Source organism: Hylobates moloch, unplaced genomic scaffold (genome assembly GCF_009828535.3).
Source record: "Hylobates moloch isolate HMO894 unplaced genomic scaffold, HMol_V3 SCAFFOLD_6, whole genome shotgun sequence".
In the NCBI taxonomy this organism is placed as follows: Eukaryota; Metazoa; Chordata; class Mammalia; order Primates; family Hylobatidae; genus Hylobates; species Hylobates moloch.
Window position 1 is genome coordinate 8,248,080 of NW_026652281.1, and position 18,937 is coordinate 8,267,016.

At 48.4% G+C, this 18,937-nt stretch overlaps 1 protein-coding gene across 4 annotated transcripts in view; it reads right to left on the reverse strand.

The window, feature by feature from the left end:
* The window catches only part of PLCG2 (phospholipase C gamma 2), a 186,722-nt gene that overhangs the window by 48,057 nt on the left and 119,728 nt on the right, over nt 1-18,937 (reverse strand). For all 4 annotated transcript variants that reach the window (XM_058440446.1, XM_032156340.2, XM_032156341.2 and 1 more), the window contains 6 exons: nt 17,213-17,381; nt 12,456-12,560; nt 10,172-10,261; nt 9,383-9,558; nt 7,257-7,457; nt 5,284-5,403 (listed from right to left, as the gene is read on the reverse strand). In XM_058440446.1, the coding sequence (XP_058296429.1) occupies nt 5,284-5,403; nt 7,257-7,457; nt 9,383-9,558; nt 10,172-10,261; nt 12,456-12,560; nt 17,213-17,381 (861 nt within the window). The remainder of the gene's footprint in view (nt 1-5,283; nt 5,404-7,256; nt 7,458-9,382; nt 9,559-10,171; nt 10,262-12,455; nt 12,561-17,212; nt 17,382-18,937) is intronic.

Below are 18,937 nucleotides of genomic sequence, written 5' to 3' on the forward strand. Positions count from 1 at the left end.
TATAAGGAAGTCAAACAGCTCAATAGTAAGAAAATAAATGACCCAATTTAAAAATGGACAAAGGCCGGGTGTGGTAGCTCACACTGTAATCCCAGCACTTTGGGAGGCCAAGGCAGGCAGATCACTTGAGGTCAGGAGTTCGATACCAGCCTGGCCAACACGGTGAAACCCCATCTCTACTAAAAATACAAAAAACTAGCCGGGCGTGGTTGTGGGCACCTGTAGTCCCAGCTACTCGGGAGGCTGAGGCAGGAGAACGTCGTGAAACTGGGAGGGGCAGCTTGCAGTGAGCCGAGATCGTGCCACTGTACTCCAGCCTGGGCAACAGAGCAAGACTCCCTCTCAAAAAAAAAAAAAAAAAAGGACAAAGGATCTGAATAGACATTTCTCAAAAGAAGATACATAAATGGCCAACAGTTACGTAAAAAATGTTCAGCATCACTAATCATCAGAGAAATGCAAATTAAAACCACAATGAGATGTCACCTCACACCTGTTAGACTGGCTATTAGCTAAAGGCGAAGTGCTGGTGAGGATGTGGAGAAAAGGGGACCCCCGCACCTGGTAGGTGGGACTGTAAATTAGCATAGCCACTATGGAAAACAGTATAGAGGTTCCGCAAAAAATTATAAACAGAACACCATGGGATCCAGCAATCCCACTTCTGGGTAAATATCCGAAGGAAAGGAACTCTGTATGTCAAAGAGAAAGCTGCACTCCTATGTTCATAGCACCATTCACCATGGCCAAGGTGTAGAATCAGCCTGCCCATCAACAGATAAATGGATAAAGAAAATGTGGTGCATTTACATAATGGAATACCATTCGCTTTAAAAAAGAAGGAAAGCCTGTCATTTCCAACAGCATGGATGGACCTGGAGGACGTTGTGCTGTGTGAAATAAGCGAGGCACAGAGAAACAAATACCACATGATCTCATATGTGAAACCTAAAAAGGTTTAAACTCACGGAAGTAGAGAGTAGAATGGTGGTTACCAGGGTCTGGGGCAGGGGGAGGTAGCGATGTTGGGGATATGTTGGTCAAAGGATACAAAATTTCAGTTAGACAAGAGGAGTAAGTTCAAGAGATCTAAGGTACAGCATAGGGACTATAATCAACAACAAAGTCCTGGCCGGGCGTGGTGGCTCACACCTGTAATACCAGCACTTTGGGAGGCCAAGGAGGGTAGATGACTTGAGGTCAGGAGTTCGATACCAGCCTGGCCAACATGGTGAAACGCCATCTTTACCAAAAATACAAAAATTAGCCAGGCATGGTGATGCATGCCTGTGATCCCAGCTACTCAGGAGCCTGAGGCAGGAGACTCGCTTGAACCCAGGAGGCGGAGGTTGCAGTGAGCCAAGATCACGCCACTGCACAAACCATCTTCAAAACAAAAATGTCTGAAAATTGTAAGGGTAGTTTAAGTTTACCACAAAAAAAAAAAAAAAATGGTTAAGTATGTGTGGTAGTGCATATGTTATTATCTCAATTTAGCCATTTCACCATGTATACATATTTCAAAACGCCATGTTGTACATGATACATATATACAACTTTTATTTGTCAATTAAATAAATTAGGAAAAGCATCTAGAGACTTAGTTTCTATGGGCATACTACTCATTTAACAATTTTGCGTGGCAGGGAAAAAAATCAAGAAAAGACATTTTTTGCACTATAGAGAGACTTTTTTATTGTTTTAAAATTTTATTTTTCTTTTTTAAAAAGGATTTCCAATCTTTTGAAAAAAAATATATTCCTTTAAGCGATTTCATCCAAAAGTCCTGTAAAAACAAAATGCTAGAAGACTTCTGCTTCAGTGGTTTATTTGCAGTGATATTTTATTAAATATTTATTCCTTCTAAAAAACAGAGGAAAGAAAAGAAGCACTGCTGAGTGGAAAAGCTGCAGAATGATCCCATTTGTATTTTCTAAAAATAGATTGAAAATACCCACACACGAAGTGGCACCATATATTTTCCACAGATACAGACATGTATAAATATGTATATATTTTTTAAATGTCTGCATGGACACACCAACTAGAAAACTGTGCTTTCTACCGGGACCTCTCTACTGAGGTTAGAAGGACCACAGGGGGCTTTGGCCTTCACTGTAATGTCTTAATGTTTTCTAGGGAGAATATCTTCCTACAATATTCATGTAATTAAAAATTAATTTTAAAACCCTTTATAAGAGCTCCTCAGGGCAGGTAGGGGGGCTCTGGGGGGCCGAGGCAGAGAGTCAAGGTCAGGTCCCGGCTCCTTCCACAGGGAACCCCTAAGCCTCAGTTTCCCGATCCACAGCATCGGGGATCCACAACCCCTGTTGCATGGGGATCGTTAGGGTCATCGTCTGTTAGGTGATTCGGGGTAAGCTGTCGGCACTGTATGTGGCACTCGGGCAGGACTCAGTAACTGAATGGTTTGGAAAACATAACTGAAATCAACCCACAACTAACTTCCTTGGGAGAAAAGAGAATCAGAAGGGCAGATGGGAACAAGGCTGGAATATGAGTTGCATCTTCCAACCTCCTGGAGCATGGATGCCACAGCCACGGCCTGAGGTCTAGCTTCACTGCCCAAGAGATGCCTTCCACCAATCACAACCGGGCAACAACTCAACACTTCCTCTGTGGACTTGAAAGCAGGTGTTTCTCCACTCCTGGAGAAACCTATCCGGAAGTTCATTACACATCCCCAGAGCCCAGAACAGTGCCTGGCACAGGAGAGGCACTTTACAAATATGTAGAGGGCAAGGAGGAGAAGTTCCTCCAGACCTGTGTTCCCCCCACTGCCTGGTCCAAATTCCCCATCCATTCCCCTGGACACCTCCTACTCACCCCCCACCACCCTGCCTGACCAATCCCTCTGTAGCACTCCCTACAAAAGACTACACTGATTTCCTTATGTGCTCAAACCTCCTCAGTGCTTCTCACTGAAGGACGGTGATGCTTTACCCCAAACCCTAACCAGAGAGGGTTTGAAAAAGTGTGCGTCCTGGGGTAGGGATGTTATTTTTTATTGTTACAGTGACTTAGGGTCCCACACAGACATGCAGTGGGTGGAGACCAGGGGAAGTTCAACATCCCAACACAAGAGGATCAGTCCTCACACCCCCCACTCTTTGAGAAACGCTGTGTGGACTGAGCTTCCCTGACAGTGGGCCGTGGGGGAGGTGGGGAGCTGCCAGCCTTGCTGATTGATTCATTGAGCCAGCATTCACTGACCACCAACTCCATCCCAGCCAATGTTACATAAGCAGGAACAGGTCAAAAGCAAGAAACACTTGGAGTAAGGCAACGTCTCTCATCCCTGCCAGACCATTAGCCTGAGAGAGCAAGGCCTGGGCTGTTTTGATTACTCCTCCATTTCTGGAGTCCAGCACAAGGCCCAGCACACAGTAGGTGCTCACCGAGCATCTGTTAACTCCTAAAAAATAAAAACTTCCATTCTCAAGACACCTAGAATCTCATGGGGAAGACAGGCTCACAAACTGAATGGGGCGTGTATGTAAGTCAGGCAGTCAACCTGAGGACCCACCCAACCTCTTCATCCACGTGGTCCCATTGAAGTGACCCCAACCCCATCCCCAGATGGCCTGTCAGAATCACGCCACCGGGCTCAGGGACGGGCCATCCTTTCTGCCAGACAGTGTCCTGGCAGCCCAAGGTACAGCCACCTGAAACAGAAGCTGATGGACAGTAACAGCAGCATGCACATACAGGTGGCATCCTGACCATCGTCAGGTGAGGCCCCGATCCGGTTGTGTCAGAGCTGTCTCACCTCTTGGGCACCTCAGTTTCAGCCAGTTGAGTTTCGTTGCCATCACTTGCACAGGATTACAGCACCATGGTAGTGCCAACACCCCACCTGGGACCCGGCACACAGCATGTTTTCAATCCGTGTGCAGCGGACTGAACACACCTCCTCCCCATCCAGGCTGAGGAGGCACCACTAAGAGGTTTGGGGGAAAGAGCAAAGGGCAGAGGCACCAACGCTGAGAAGCCCAGGTCTCCCTCTTGGAAACACAGAGTACAGAAAAGCCATGCTGGTGGGAGGCTGCTCTCTGGCTGGAGCCAGTACACAGTAGGTCCTCAATAAACTGCAGTGGTAATGCCCGTCACCACGGTCCCCAGGGAGGTGGCTCAGGCATAGTGGTGCAGGCAAAGAGGAAGGGAAATCCAAACGCCCAGGGGGCAGCCTGGCAGGGTCGCCAGGAGATGGGACTAGGGCAGAGGGAACGGGGAGAGGAGTGGACAGGGGCAAACCACATGCCCCCCAGCAGCTGCCATGCAGCCAGCACCACCACGCCCACGTGAAAACACAGGCCCAGGGCGTCCACTGCCTCCCATTCTTCACAAGAAGCAATCTGAGTTTTTAGTGAAATTTCTCAGTTTTTCACATCAGTGTACAAAAGATGACCACAGGCCTGATTTGGCCCCCAGGCCTCTGGCTGGAGACTCTGGAGTGAAGAGCTTAGGCTTTGGAGACGGACAGGCCTGCATCTGACCCTCAGACTCAGCTGACTATGAGGCTGTGTGACTCCAGGCAGCTCACTTAACCTCTCTGGGCCTGTTTCCTCCCTTGCAATAACTAGACTTACCTCACACAGGCTGTAGCAAAGGATTCAATCACATGAGGCCTTGAAGGCAGCCCAGTGTCTAGAACACAGTTAGGAACTCAGCATATGGCAGACTGTTACCACTGTAAGAACATTCAGGGAAACGCTGGGGCTGAGGAGATGGAGGGACAGTAGGCTACACGGAGTCTCAGTCACTCCTCCGCTCCTTGTCATTAGTGGAAGTGGGGGAAGCTGGTGTTTTGGGGCAAAATTAGAGAACCACAGGCCTAGAGGTGGTTTGGCAGCAGCTGCAGATGGGAGGAAACCAGATCTATCTCATCACAGGCCTGGGCTATCTGGGTTCGAATCCCAGCTCCACCACTTACTGGCTGCATGCTTCAGCAAGTTATTTAATTTTGCTGTGCCTCAGTTTCCTCCTCTGAGAAATATGGATCATGGTGATGTCAACCCCACAGAGTTACTAGAAGCCAAAGTGAGTTACTACAGAACATCCTGCCCTGGAGAACACAGACTGCGCCTGGCACACTGAAGCGCACATTCTCGCAGCGGCTTTTGCTGTGGTTGTTGTTGTTGTCGCTGATGCTTGGGGGGCGGGGACGCTGCAGGTGAGCCTCCACCTGAAGTTCCCCCTTGTCTGTCTGCATCTGTCCTTGCCAAGTCCCTCTGGAGGGTGTGTGCCTCCCACCCTCGCACCCACCTGAAGGTGATGGCGTAGGAGTCGCTTCCCTCTCGCTTCCGGATCAGGAAGGCTCCGTCCCGGGGAATCCTCATCAGCATGTCCTCTGCCTCTCCACGGCTCAGGCTATCATAGTACCACCTGCGACACAGGGCCAGGGAAAACGACCAGGTGAGCGGTCTCCAGGCTGTCAGTGGGCCACCCGCGGAGGACAAGATAATGGCACCAGTGACACCTGGAACCTGGCCCTGGAAACGGCCATGGAAACCACACAGTGCGCTTCCCCAGCCAAAGGCAGCTCAGAAAAGAGCAACTTGTGAAAAGCACAGTGGGAGACCCCAGGGGTGTGTTTCTAGCCCAAAATAATACATTGGGCCGGGCACAGTGGTTCACTCCTGAAATCGCAGCACTTTGGGAGGCTGAGGCAGGAGGATCACTTGGGGTCAGGAGTTTGAGACCAGCCTGGCCAACACAATGAGACCCCATCTCTATAAAAAATAAAATAGCCTGGGCACAGTGGCTCATGCCTGTAATCCCAGCACTTTGGGAGGCCAAGGCAGGCGGATCGCTTGAAGCCTGGAGCTCGAGACCAGCCTGACCAACATGGCGGAACTCCATCTCTACTAAAAATACAAAAATGGGCCAGGCGTGGTGGCTCACGCCTGTAATCCCAGCACTTTGGGAAGCCGAGGCGGACGGATCATGGGGTCAGGAGATCAAGATCATCCCGGCTAACACGGTGAAACCCCGACTCTACTAAAAATACAAAAAATTCGCCGGGCACGGTGGCAGGGACCTGTAGTCCCAGCTACTTGGGAGACTGAGGCAGGAAAATCACTTGAACCCAGGAAGCGGAGGCTGCAGTGAGCCGAGATCATGCCACAGCACTCCAGCCTGGGCGACAGAATATGAATCTGTCTCAAAAAAAAAAAAAGAAATACAAAAATTAGCCAGGCCCGGTGGTGTGCACCTATAAATCCAAGCTACTCAGGAGGCTGACGCACAAGAATCTCTTGAACCTGGGAGGCAGAGGTTGCAGTAAGCTGAGATCGTGCCATTGCACTCCAGCCTGGGAGACAGAGCAAGACCCAGTCTCAAAATAAAATAATTAATTAATTAGCTGGGCACAGTGGCACACACCTGTAGTCCCAGATAGGAGGCTGAGATGGGAGGATCACTTAAGCCCAGGAGCTCCAGGCTGCCGTGAGCCCTGATTGTTCCACTGCACTCCAACCTGGGCAACAGAGCAACACCTCGTCTCAAAAAATTGATTCATCTTCATCCACCCAAGCAGCCCAAACCTGAAAAGCCAGGCTCCCAGGGAGGCACAGTTATTGTGTCTCAGAAAATCGAAGATGGAGAGCACAGCAGGAGTTTCACAGGGTTTGGGTTGTTTTCGGGTTATTTCTTAAGATAAGAAATAGCAAGTTTTAAGAGGCAATCCATTGGAAAATTTGACAGAAAAAGCGAAAAAAAAAAAGTTGCTATAAGTAATACGGCCTCCTCAGAAATGTACATTTTTGCAGCTTTCTGCCTAAAATTTGTTTTTTCTTTATTCCCGGAATTTGTTGACCCTTCACAAGCCCTACCTTGATACTCATTTCACTAGATAAAAAAATCAGAGGGAGACTTTTATAATCATTGTTTCCTGGTTCATTTTCAGAACAAACAGGAAGGAGCTCTGAAAGGTAGGAGAATATCCCCGGGCCAAAATGACCCTCTGAAAATCAAAGCCCAAAGTCTCGGGGCTATGGAGACAAAGTAGAAGAAAGGGAAAAGAGAAAAGAAAGGGGAGGAAAGAAAGAAAAGAGAAAGGACACAGGTCACGGTGCCAGGAATTTGGAAACCAGCCACCTCAGCAATTTTGAGACGCCGGTGGGCTGGGGCGAGGGTGTCCTGGGGGTCTGGCCCAACTGAACCACCAGGCCAGCTTCTCTGCCTGGTGGAGCTAACCCGACCACCGCCTGCCTCCTGCTCCACCCTCAGACACGTACGGCTTCGACTCATGGGGGTTGGGGTTGGGCACAGGGTCCGTGAGCCGCAGCTCGAACTCAGCGCAGCGCAGGTGCGTCTCACGGTAGTGCTGGATGAGGGCATAGATGCTGCTGAAGGTGAGGTTGTCAGTCAGGTAGTATTTCAGGGTCCCGCCCTCCATGGTGGAGCGGATCCGGCAGTGCTGCACCCGGCCTGACCGCCTGCGGGGAGAGGACACCATCAGTGCTGGGAGAACACAGGTCAGGCCACTGTGGCAGCCAGGGCATCAGAGGCAGGGACATTACGTGTGGCCACACAACCTTCCCTCTGCTCCTAGAACAGACACAGGAGGCTGGGCGCAGTGGCTCATGCCTGTAATCCCAGCACTTTGGGAGGCCGAGATGGGTGGATCACCTGAGGTTAGGAGTTCGAGACCAGCCTGACCAATACAGTGAAATCTCGTCTCTACTAAAAATACAAAAATTAGCTGGGCATGGTGGTGCATGCCTGTAATCCCAGCTACTTGGGAGGCTGAGGCAGGACAATCACTTATACCTGGGAGATGGAGGTTGCAGTGAGCCGAGATCACGCCACTGCACTCCAGCCTGGGTGACAGAGCGAGACTCCATCTCAAAAAAAAAAAAAACAGATGCAGGGCTTCAGCATAGGCTAGACCCTCAGCCTGGATTCCAGAACATTCTACCTATTTGCCCCACCCCACCCCACTCTATCCCCCTTTTATCTATATAACTGCTTCTCTAGAGCCAAGATGCCTGGATTCAAATCCCAGCTCTGCCACATATGAGCTAAGTGTCCTGGAGCAGGTCACCCGTCCTGTCTGAGCCATGATGTATTACTACCCTAGCGGTCTGACAGGGATGATAACAATGTCCACCTCAAAAAGGCATCCTGAAGAGTAAATGAGACCACACACACGAGGTGTCTGGAATACTGCCCGGCACATGGTAAGCATCATTTAGGTGTCCAGTATTATTTGCGTGTTATTAGTATTCTAATTTTCAGCCAGGTGCAATGGCTTACAGCTGTAATCCTAGCACTTTGGGAGGCCAAAGCCAGAGGATTGCTTGAGCTGAGTTCGAAACCAGCCTGGGCAACATAGTGAGACTCCAGCTCTGCAAAAAATTTAAAAATTATCCAGGTGTCGTGGCATGTGGCTGTAGTCCCAGCTACTTAAATGGCTGAGATAGGAGGATTGCTTGAGCCCAGGAGTTTGAGGCTGCAGTGAGCCGAGACTGCACCATTGTACTACAGCCTAGGCAACAGAGCAAGACCCTATCACAATTTTTTTTTAAGTGACAGAATTATAATTTCCCTCTTTCAGGTCTCATCTTCTTTCAGGAAGGTTTTCCTGACCATTCCCTACATCGAGGCATCAGAGCCTTCTCTCACAGACTTTCATAAATCCCCCCAACTCACATTAAACCCCCCCCAATAAAGGGAGGGATGTCCCTTTATCTTGCCTCGTTTCACTGCACTCATCACAACTATACTTGCATATCATTTGAGTGACTACTTTTTCATTGCCCATCTCCTTCAAAAGACGCTAACGTCCAGGAGGACAAAGACACTGTCTGTCTGGCATAAGTACTGTGTCTAGCACAGGGCACACCCACAAGAAGCATCTTTTAATGCACTGAGACACGGATAAGTGGGTGGATGAATGAATGCACAAGCTCATCACAGCCTATGACAGCTTCGAAAGGAAAGCCCTAGAGTACCCCTTTTACGGAGGAGACGGAGATGCTAGAAGGTTGGCTGAATCATCCAGAGCCACATGACCCACTCCAGGGCCGGGATCAGGGGAAGTGAGTGAGGCCACATCACCTAAGAGTAGGGTCAGATCTTGTCTTTGTTTAAAATATTCCTATTTTGTTCATCACAGACTTTTTTGCATTACTTTTGATTTTTTAAAAGATGGCCCTGAAATCTCATTAATCTGGGTTACTGTGCCGAAGTGAGTCATACCCACCTCACCCTTGTCCCGGCCTAGAAGAGCTGGACAAATGAAGCCTGGGATTCAGGTCCCAGCCTGCCCAATTCCTGCCTGAGCTAGAACCACTCGCCACCCTGCCTCATCCGGCCAGCGTGCAGGAGAAGAGAGGCGTTCCCTGGGTCGGGGCATTACCAGAAGGACAGGGTGTAGTCATTGGGGAAGGTCTCACTCTCCCGAACCAGGAAGGTGCCATCCTTGCCCCCCGTCTCCAGGCAGTATTCCTGCAGCAACTTCTCGGCACTCGTCCTCTTCTCCACCTTCTTGTGGAACCATTTCTCCCCAAAATGTAGCTCTGTGGGGGGTATATCCTGGGCCGCAAAGAGAGAAGGGGTTTCTGAAAGCCTTGGACCAAACCCCAGCATCACTAGACAGGTCCTTCTGTCTCACCCTGACCCAGGGCACCAGATAACATAGGCCAGCCTCAGTTGGTCCCCTTCCGAAGGGGTCTGGGAAAACAGCACCCGCTACCCTCCTCCGCCTGCCTCCCACTCCTGAGAGCCCTCATTTATGGTGGCCTCCTGGCATCCTGAGACATGGAGTGAGGGGTTCCCAGCACCGCCCTCCATTCTGTTCCAAGGGAAGTCTGAGAGCCATGATGCCCTGGGGACTGCAGAAAAAAACAGCGGGAAAGATGACCACAGCTGGAGGAGAGGGCAACAGGAAAGCCTGGGACCAAGACCAATCAGGCCCTTAAGAGAGCAGGAAAGCATCTTGAACCTCACTGGTTAAAGCACCTGGGGCAGCCAGCCAATCAGAGACAAGCCAGCCAGGCCATGGTACCCAGAGTAGCAGCAGCTTCTTCAGCGGAGCATCCACTTGCCAGCCGGCCAGAGAAGCCACATGGGAAGGAGGTCCTGGGAGCTGGCTGGTCCTTGCGGCTCCTGGGGACCTCCTTCCTATGTGGCTAGGGTGTTCCCCTACCTGGGGCACTTCCTCCTCCACAGTCTGTTCAATGTCATCACTGAAGGACAGCTTGGCATCGGCGATGGCGCAGTAGTGCCGAGTCCATTTCTAGAAAGTGAAACTGGTGTTAGTGCCCCTCAAGGCCTCTACCTCATCAATGCCCTGCAGGCTGTCACCCCAGCATCTACTGTGGATGTGCTTTTCTCAGTTTCATAGACATTTATGGTGACTTCTCTGAACTCAATTCCTTACGAGGCATTTCTTTTTAAAAACATCGATGCGTTTTGAGCTTCTTTTGGTATTTGAGCTTCTTTTTGGACTTATTAAATCCATATGTCTAAGGTAGGTACAACTCCCAATCGTTTTCTTTTCTATTCCATCTACCTTTTAAGATATTCAGGATTTTCTGGCCAGTTTGTCTAGACACCTTACCTTCAATATTTACTTGTGGCTTAATGACTTAATTCTTTTTTTTTTTTTTTTTTTAAACTGGTGAAATTTAGTCTCTGGTTTCATTGTAAATTACCAGTGTTAAGTTCTTAGTTTTGGTCACTGTTCTATTGTCATTCATGACGTTAACGTGAGAAGACGCTGGGTGCAGGGTATACAGAAACTTTCTTTTTTTTTTATTTTTTAATAATGTTTTTATTTTTATTTATTTATTTTTATTATACTTTAAGTTCTAGGGTACATGTGCACACCGTGCAGGTTTGTTACATATGTATACATGTGCCATGTTGGTGTGCTGCACTTTTTTTTTTCTTTTTTTTGAGACAGAGTCTGTCTCTGTCACCAGGCTGGAGTGCAGTGGCTCGATCTCAGCTCACTGAAACCTCCACCTCCCGGGCTCAAGTAATTCTCCTGCCTCAGCCTCCTGAGTAGCTGAGACTACAGGGACATGCCACCATGCCCAGCTGATTTTTGTAGTTTTAGTAGAGACGGGGTTTCACCATGTTATCCAGGATGGTCTCGATCTCCTGACCTCGTAATCTGCCCGCCTCGGCCTCCCAAGGTGCTAGGATTATAGGCACGCGCCATCGTGCCTGGCCCAATTTAATTCTTTACTTAAATATTGCCATTTTTGGCTTGGCACAGTGGCCCACGCCAGTGATCCTAGCACTTCGGGAGGCCAAGGCAGGCAGATCACTTGAGATCAAGAGTTCAAGACCAGACTGGCCAACATGGCGAAACACCATCTCTACTAAGACTACAAAAATTAGCAGGGCGTGGTGGTGCACACTTGTGGTCCCAGCTACTCGGGAAGCTGAGACACAAGAACCACTTCAACCGGGAGGTGGAGTTTGTGGTGAGCTGAGATGGTACCACTGCACTCCAGCCTGGGCAATGGAGCAAGACTATCTAAAATAAATAAATAAGTAATAAATAAATATTGCCTTTGATATGTATGTTATATCTAGGATATAAGAACAGACATGTAAAAATATACTCAAGATTGATATACACGTTAGGTAAAGGGATAGAAGCAGCATTAGAGCATGAAAAATAAGGTTTCTGGTGGAACGACCCCCGATTGGAGGACACGAAGGAGTCAGGACAACCTAAATGCACGGCAGCACCGGGTACTGGATCCTGAAACAGGAAAACAGCCTGAGTGAACACAGTGGTAACAATGAAATACTGTCTATAAACCAGTTATTAGTATCGTACCAATGTTAATTTCCTGATTGTGCAAATTATACTATGGTTATGTAGGATGTTATTAATAATATTTGGAGAAGCTTGGTAAGGGTAGATGGGAATATCCCATACTATTTGTGTGTATGTAAATATATTATATTTAATCTAAAATTATTTCAAAATAAAACATTAAAAATGCAAAAGGAAAATAAAGTTGGCCAGGATCAGTGGCTCATGCCTATAATCTCGGCACTTTGAGAGGCCAAGACGGGAGGATTGCTTGAGCCCAGGAGTTTGAAATCACCCTGGGCAACGTGACTAAATCCCATTCCTGCAAAAATACAAAAAATTAGCCGGGCATGGTGGTGTGCACCTGCAGTCCCAGAGACTCAGGGAGGTTGAGGTGGGAGGATCACTTGAGCCTGGGAGGTCAAGGCTGCAGTGAGCCGCAATCACACCACTGCACTCCAGCCTGGGCGACAGAGTGAGACCCTGTCCCACAAAATAAATAAAGTTTAAGAAGGAAGGTAAATTCACATGGCAAAAACTCACTTGACTAAAAATGAGAACAAGACAGGCATATTCTCAGAGCTCCCAGCAGGGCTCCAAGAAGCAGCTGCAAGGGGGGTGGCCACAGTGGCTACGGGAAGGGACCAAGGCCCACCTGGTCAATGGAATCCCACATGTACAGCTCTCCCTGTTGCTTGTGCTCATCCTTCTTGTCCTCCACGTTGACATCCACGTCGCCTCGGGGGCCCAGCTTCTTATGCTGAAGGGAAAACATACATATAGGCTGTCTCCACGGAGACCCAAGTTTAGGACTTTGAGCCGGCAGCCTTCATCTGCCTCTTCCCAGGCAGGGCCTTTGCAATGCCTGTTCTTGCTGCCTGGCTTCCCTCTTAGTCTGTTCAGCTCTGCCCTCCAGGCTACCTTGAATGAGGAGGAGGAGCTTTCCTTACAGCTTCATCTAAAAATAGCCCATACTGGCCGGGCGCAGTGGCTCACATCTATAAGGCCAGCACTTTGGGAGGCTGAAGCAGACAGATCACTTGAGCTCAGGAGTTCTAGACCAGCCTGGCCAACATGGTGAAACCTTGTGTCTACAAAAATAAAAAAATTAGCTGGGGATGGTGGCACGTGCCTGTAATCCCAGCTAGTCAGGAGGCTGAGACAGTAAGATTGCTTGAACCTGGGAAATGGAGGTTGCAGTGAGCTGAGACTGCACCACTGCACTCCAGCCTGGGCAACAGAGTGAGACACTGTCCCAGTAAAAAATAAATAAGTAAACATAGCCCACACTCCCCTTCCCATCCTGCCACTCTCTAGCCCCAAGCCTGCTTTATTCCTCTCTTTTGTCTAGTCCTACAGACACCATGTGTTTGTCTTCTGTCTTCACTGCTAGAATATAAGCCCCATGAAGGCAGGAATGTTGTTTTGCTTCCTGTTGAGTCTCCTGTGCTAGATGAGCACTTAGCAGACCGTAAGTGATCTGTTGATACTCGGTGAATAAACAATACCCCATGTGCCCAGCCTTCTCTAGCACACAGAGGGAAAGGCAGGCTGCAGTCCAGAGGCAACAGGCTGGGCAAGGTGGCGGGGGACCCACTGGGGATTAGACTAAGGTGATCTGGGTGCAAACAGCACTGCAGCTATTCTACCAGCTGTGTGACCCCGGGCAAGTGGCTGCACTTCTCTGAGCCTCAGGCTTCTCATCTGCAACATTAAGACAGTGATAACACCTGGACTCCCACGCAGGCAAGCGTCTGTAAGTTGAGGGTAACTTAACCTGGTGAAGGAGCTCAGGATGGGGAGTCAGATCCAGATTTGAATTCAGGGCCTATTACCTGACTGGCCATGTGACCTTGGCTGAGTCATCATCAGAGTCTCAGTAATCTGTCTCGTAAAATCGGGACGTGGCAACCCCTGTGGGATCTCGTAAGTCAAACAACGTGAAAGGTAAGTGTCAACAGTGAAGCAGGACCTCAGTGTCCCTTGTGAATGGCAGCATGATACAGGCATGGAAAAACAGGCTTTGAGGGCAGACCACCTCGGCCTTGAATAATTTCCTCAGCAAACACTAAATGTGTGACGCTGGCTGAGCCATTTAACCTCCAAATCTCAATGTCCACATCTATAAAGTGGGCAAGGGCTGAGGTTATTCGTCCTGCAGTGTCTTGACAAGACTGAATAAGAAGATACGTATGACCATACCTAGCCCAGTGCATGGTACAAAGTAACCATGTGGCCAACGCTATTTCCACCTCATTTCTTGAAATAGAAAGAAGTGAGCCACAGCCTATCAGGTGTGGCTCTAAAAGGGGACTTCAGTACTTTCCTCCTAGAACAAGAGCTGAAAAATCCCTGGGAACAGGGAGCAAGCCATCCTAATGGAAACAGAAGGAATGAGCTGGGAACAGGGAAGAGCAAATGCAACCAGGCTGCCCCGAAGACTCACCAACTAGGTGCCTGAGAAGCCATGGACCCTCCATGGCCGAGCTCCCTCCACCCCTTATCCTGCCTTCACCATGCTGGAAGCATCCCTTGGCATCTCCGAAACAACTGCCTGGGGGCAAACAGCACTGCACCTATTTTGTTAACTTGTGACCCCGGGCAGGTGGCTGCACTTATCCAGGCCTCACACTTCTCATCTGCAAGACTAAGACAATGGCAGCTGATCTCCTGCTTAGGCAAACATCTGTACCTTAAGGGTCACGATCTTGGCCAAACACTCCCCGTGTACTGATGCTCTTACCCACGGGGGCACCAACATCCCCTCCTCTGACTGGGCTTGGCCAAAGCTCCTTGCACTGTTTAGTGTTTCTCTGTTGATGGGTTTGTCTCCCTACCAAACCACGACTTCCTGGAACATAAGGATTGTGCCCAATGTATGTTGGTGGCCCAGTGACAATACAGGGTACATGCCATGTGTTGACACCACCACACCCTTGTGTGTGCTATTCCCCCAAACTGGAAGGACATACCCCTTCTCTGCCTACTGCTATGGTCTGAATGTCTGTGTCCTCCCAAAATTTATATGTTGAAACCTAATCCCCAACATAACAGTATTTGGAGATGGTGGCTTTGGAAGGTGATATGGTTTCGCTGTATCCCCAGCCAAATCTCATCTTGAATTGTAGCTCCTATAATTCCCACATGTCATAGGAGGAACCCAGTGAGAGGTAACTGAATCATGGGGGTGGGTCTTTCACATGCTGTTCTTGTGATAGTGAACACATCTCATGAGATCTGGTTGTATAAATGAGAGTTTCCCTGCACAAGCTGTCTTGCCTGCCACCATGTAAGATGTGACTTTGCTCCTCCTTTGTATTCTGACATGATTGTGAGGCCTCCCCAGCCATATGGAACTGTGAGTCCATTAAACCTCTTTCCTTTATAAATTACCCAGTCTTGGGTATGTCTTTATGAGCAGTGTGAGAATGGGTAACATAGAAGGTGATTAGGTCATGAGGGTAGAGTCCTCATGAATGGGAATGAGGGTAGAGCTCTTATGAATGGGAATGAGAGTGGAGCTCTCATGAGTGGGAATGAGGGTAGAGCTCCTATGAATGGGAATTAGGGTAGGGCTCTCATAAGTGGGAACGACAGTAGAGCTCTCATGAATGGGAATAAGGGTAGAGCTCTCATGAATGGGAATGGTGCCCTTATAAAAGAGGCCAAAGATATCTCCATGTCCCAGATGATTATTTATAATTAAATAAATATTTAAAAATAAAAGCGGTTCCACAGAGCTGCCTCACCCTTTCCACCATGTGAGGACACAACTAGAAATCGGCAGCCTACAACTTGGAAGAGGACTCTCATACCGGCACCCTGACCGTGAACTTCCAGCCTCCAGAACTGTAAGAAATCAGTTCCTGTTGTTTATAACCCACCCAGCTTATGGTATTTTGTGATAGCTGCATGAACAGACTGAAACACCTACGAAACAGCTGTTTGTCCTTCCCCATGAGCTTGTGGAATGCCAACAAAATTCACATTTGCTCCTTCCATGAAAGGCTGCCCCACTAGGGACTTCAGATTCCACTGTCCTTGCAGGTAACGTGACTAAGCTCTCATGCACAGAACAGTAAAGAAAAGGACAGGACAGCTGACTTGCTTACCAGAAACCATTTGCCCTGGACACCCTTGGACTTCCCGTGCTCTGAGCTGGAACTCGGATATGCCTGAGACCCAGCGTCCAAGCACAAACAAGGACAAAGCAAAGTCCCTTCACCGTTTTTGTGTAATGAGCTCCTTCAAAATCTGGAGAAGCCTACAGACCCTTTTCTCCGAATAATAATGCATAAAATTACAAAGGAAACTCGATTATATTGAAACATGATTAAGACACTAAATAAATATTTGCAATACACTAACAGATGTGTTTATTCATTAACATCTTAAATAAGATCTAGAGGCAGACCTAATAACCTCCATAATTCCAAAGTGATGACAAGCACAACATTATTTTGAAATATTTGCAATAACTGTAAACGTGATATGAAAATACTCATGACTTCTGCTGGTGACAGAGCCCCCAAGTGGCTTGCTGCCAATGTTCACAACGGAAGGAACTACTAAGTTTTATGTACAGGTTAAACAAATAAAGATGTAATCTCTTTCTGTTGAAGTTCACATGCGCCTCTGATTCTAAGTGTGGATTCTTCAGGGGTCTGTGAAACCCAAGTTGAAAACTGCTGCCCTGAGAGATGCTAGAGCAGAATGCGGGGGCCCCGGGTCCCTGAGTCACCTTGTGGGCTAGAGCTCAAAACTCACAGAACATTCTCCCTCACATGGGGAAGAAATAAACACTTCTGTGCTTTAAGCCACTGCATATCTGGTCTCTTTATCCTAATAATTCAAAAACCCAAATGTTACCATGGCATCCCTAGGCACAGATATAATCACTCATCTCCCCTGTAGCACTCGGAACATCAGCCCTATTGCTGCACTCAGCCTTTTCTAGCAACTGCCCGCCTCCCACACAACTGGAAGCCCCAGTCACAGGAACGGCATCCAGGTCGCTGGACACCTCCAGCACCTCACATGGGGCTGACTCTAGAGAGGATGGGGAAGGTTCACCAATGAATGAACGAACCATAACGAGTTAGCACTTAACGTAGCACCAACTACACGACAGGTGCAGTTCCACGCATTCGGCACGCCTTCCCCCACGTCATGCTCCCAGCAAGCTAACCAGGTGAGTTCCAGTATTATCCCCCCGCCAGAGACTGCTGAAAACAGAGGCTCTGAAAGGTTAATGACTTTGCCTACGGTCACAGTGTTAGAGCAGGTTTGAGCCTGTGCAGTGGGACCTGGAGCAGGCCCAGTAGGACATAGAACTTGCGAATGGGACCCAGAGCCAGGGAACCGAGCCACTGGGGTCCCTGGACAGCTGACAGCAGCACCCGGGGTGCCTACCTTGATGATGATCTTCTCCCGCAGCTGGCTGGGTGAGGGCAGCTGGTCAGCGCTGGCCTCCGTGGGCTTCATCAGCAGCAGGTCGCCAAACACTTCCTTGAAGGCCTTGGCCATGTGGCGCTGCTGTTCCACGCTGCAGTGCTGCTCAATGGAGAGGATCACTGGGAAGCTGCAGGCGGAAGAGGGTGGGCAGCTCGGCAGGGGGAGCACGCACCTCTGCATCTGCCCCACAGAGGGGCCAGGGCAGCTCGGCCCTGGGGCGACAGAAACCGGGCGCTGCTCGGGGGGCACGGCCCCCACATCCGCCCTCCCAGAAGGAGAGGACCTCACCCTGGGTGTGAGGACACAGGCCTTGGGACTCAAGAACAGCTGCAATCTGATTCGGGAGCTTCCCCATACCCCAGAATGCACCTTTTCTCTCTATTTTTTTCCATCCATTCATGTCTTTAAACTTACAAAGTCTCTCATCTTTTTTTAAATTTCAACCTACAGAAAAGATGAACACACAGCACAATAAGCACCCATGTGTGCTTCACCCAGGGTCACCAACAGGGACTCTGTTCCATGTGCGCATCCACCTACTTTAGTATGTCTATTACTTCCTCTATTTATAAAGTATATCGGTTTTATATATTCTCATTCACATGCACACATATGTAATTTACATATGTATGCATGCATACATTTATTATTTGTATGTGTATATATGTCTATTTCTATAAGGTGTCTGTGTATTTATAGATCATTTGTGTGTGTGTATCTATAGTTGATTTTTCTTATCTAATGGGGTTATGATCCATAAAGTCACCACCAACACTGACTGGCAAATACCTGAGCCATTGCTCCTAAGGGGAAATACAGGGTCAGGGCCTTTTGAGCCTGTGGTCACAACATTTTCCTTAATGGATCAATATCTGACCTTGTTTTAAATGTGTTTCTGTTTAAAGACACCTAATTTGGTATATACTGTTGACTGACACTGGGCTCACAGCCAGCACCACTGTAATTCATGCCGGAACCAAGAGTATCTGACACAGGTGTTTTCTCCATCAGGCACATCACAGCCTTCTCGTGCTCAGGAACACCAGGCAGCCCTCAGCACTGTGCTTCGGGCCATTTGAACAGCAAAATCACCAAGAAAAAGCTCAAAAACAGGAAAAACATGGCAGTCAACAGATGGTGAGAGGGACACTTGTTGAAGCTTTCATGCTGTAGACCAGGAAGGGGAGCGCTGCTTTGCCCAACCTCAGCTGAACACGTGTGCATCACGTGAGTCTCATCTCCCACACTTTGTGCATGTCTCAAAATGACCTCAGAGTGCTTTGAGATTTGATTTAGGGTTACAAGTCAATTTTACCAAGTAGGTAAACTCAGTTACAGAATCCACCAATAAGGATCACCTGTATCCTTCTATATCATGTGAACGTGTGTGTATGTATACATTCACATATCATTAGTACATTTATATACATATATACATATATATACACACATATATATTTGTGTGTGTGTGTGTGTGTATATATACACACACATACTCCTCCTGAGGCAGGAGAAAAGTCATTTATTTATGTATTTATTTATTTTTCTTTTGCAGATGGAGTTTCACTCATTGCCCAGGCTGGAGTGCAATGGCGCAACCTCAGCTCATTGCAACCTCCAACTCCCAAGTTCAAGCAATTCTCCTGCCTCGCCTCCTGAGTAGCTGAAATTACAGGTGTCTGC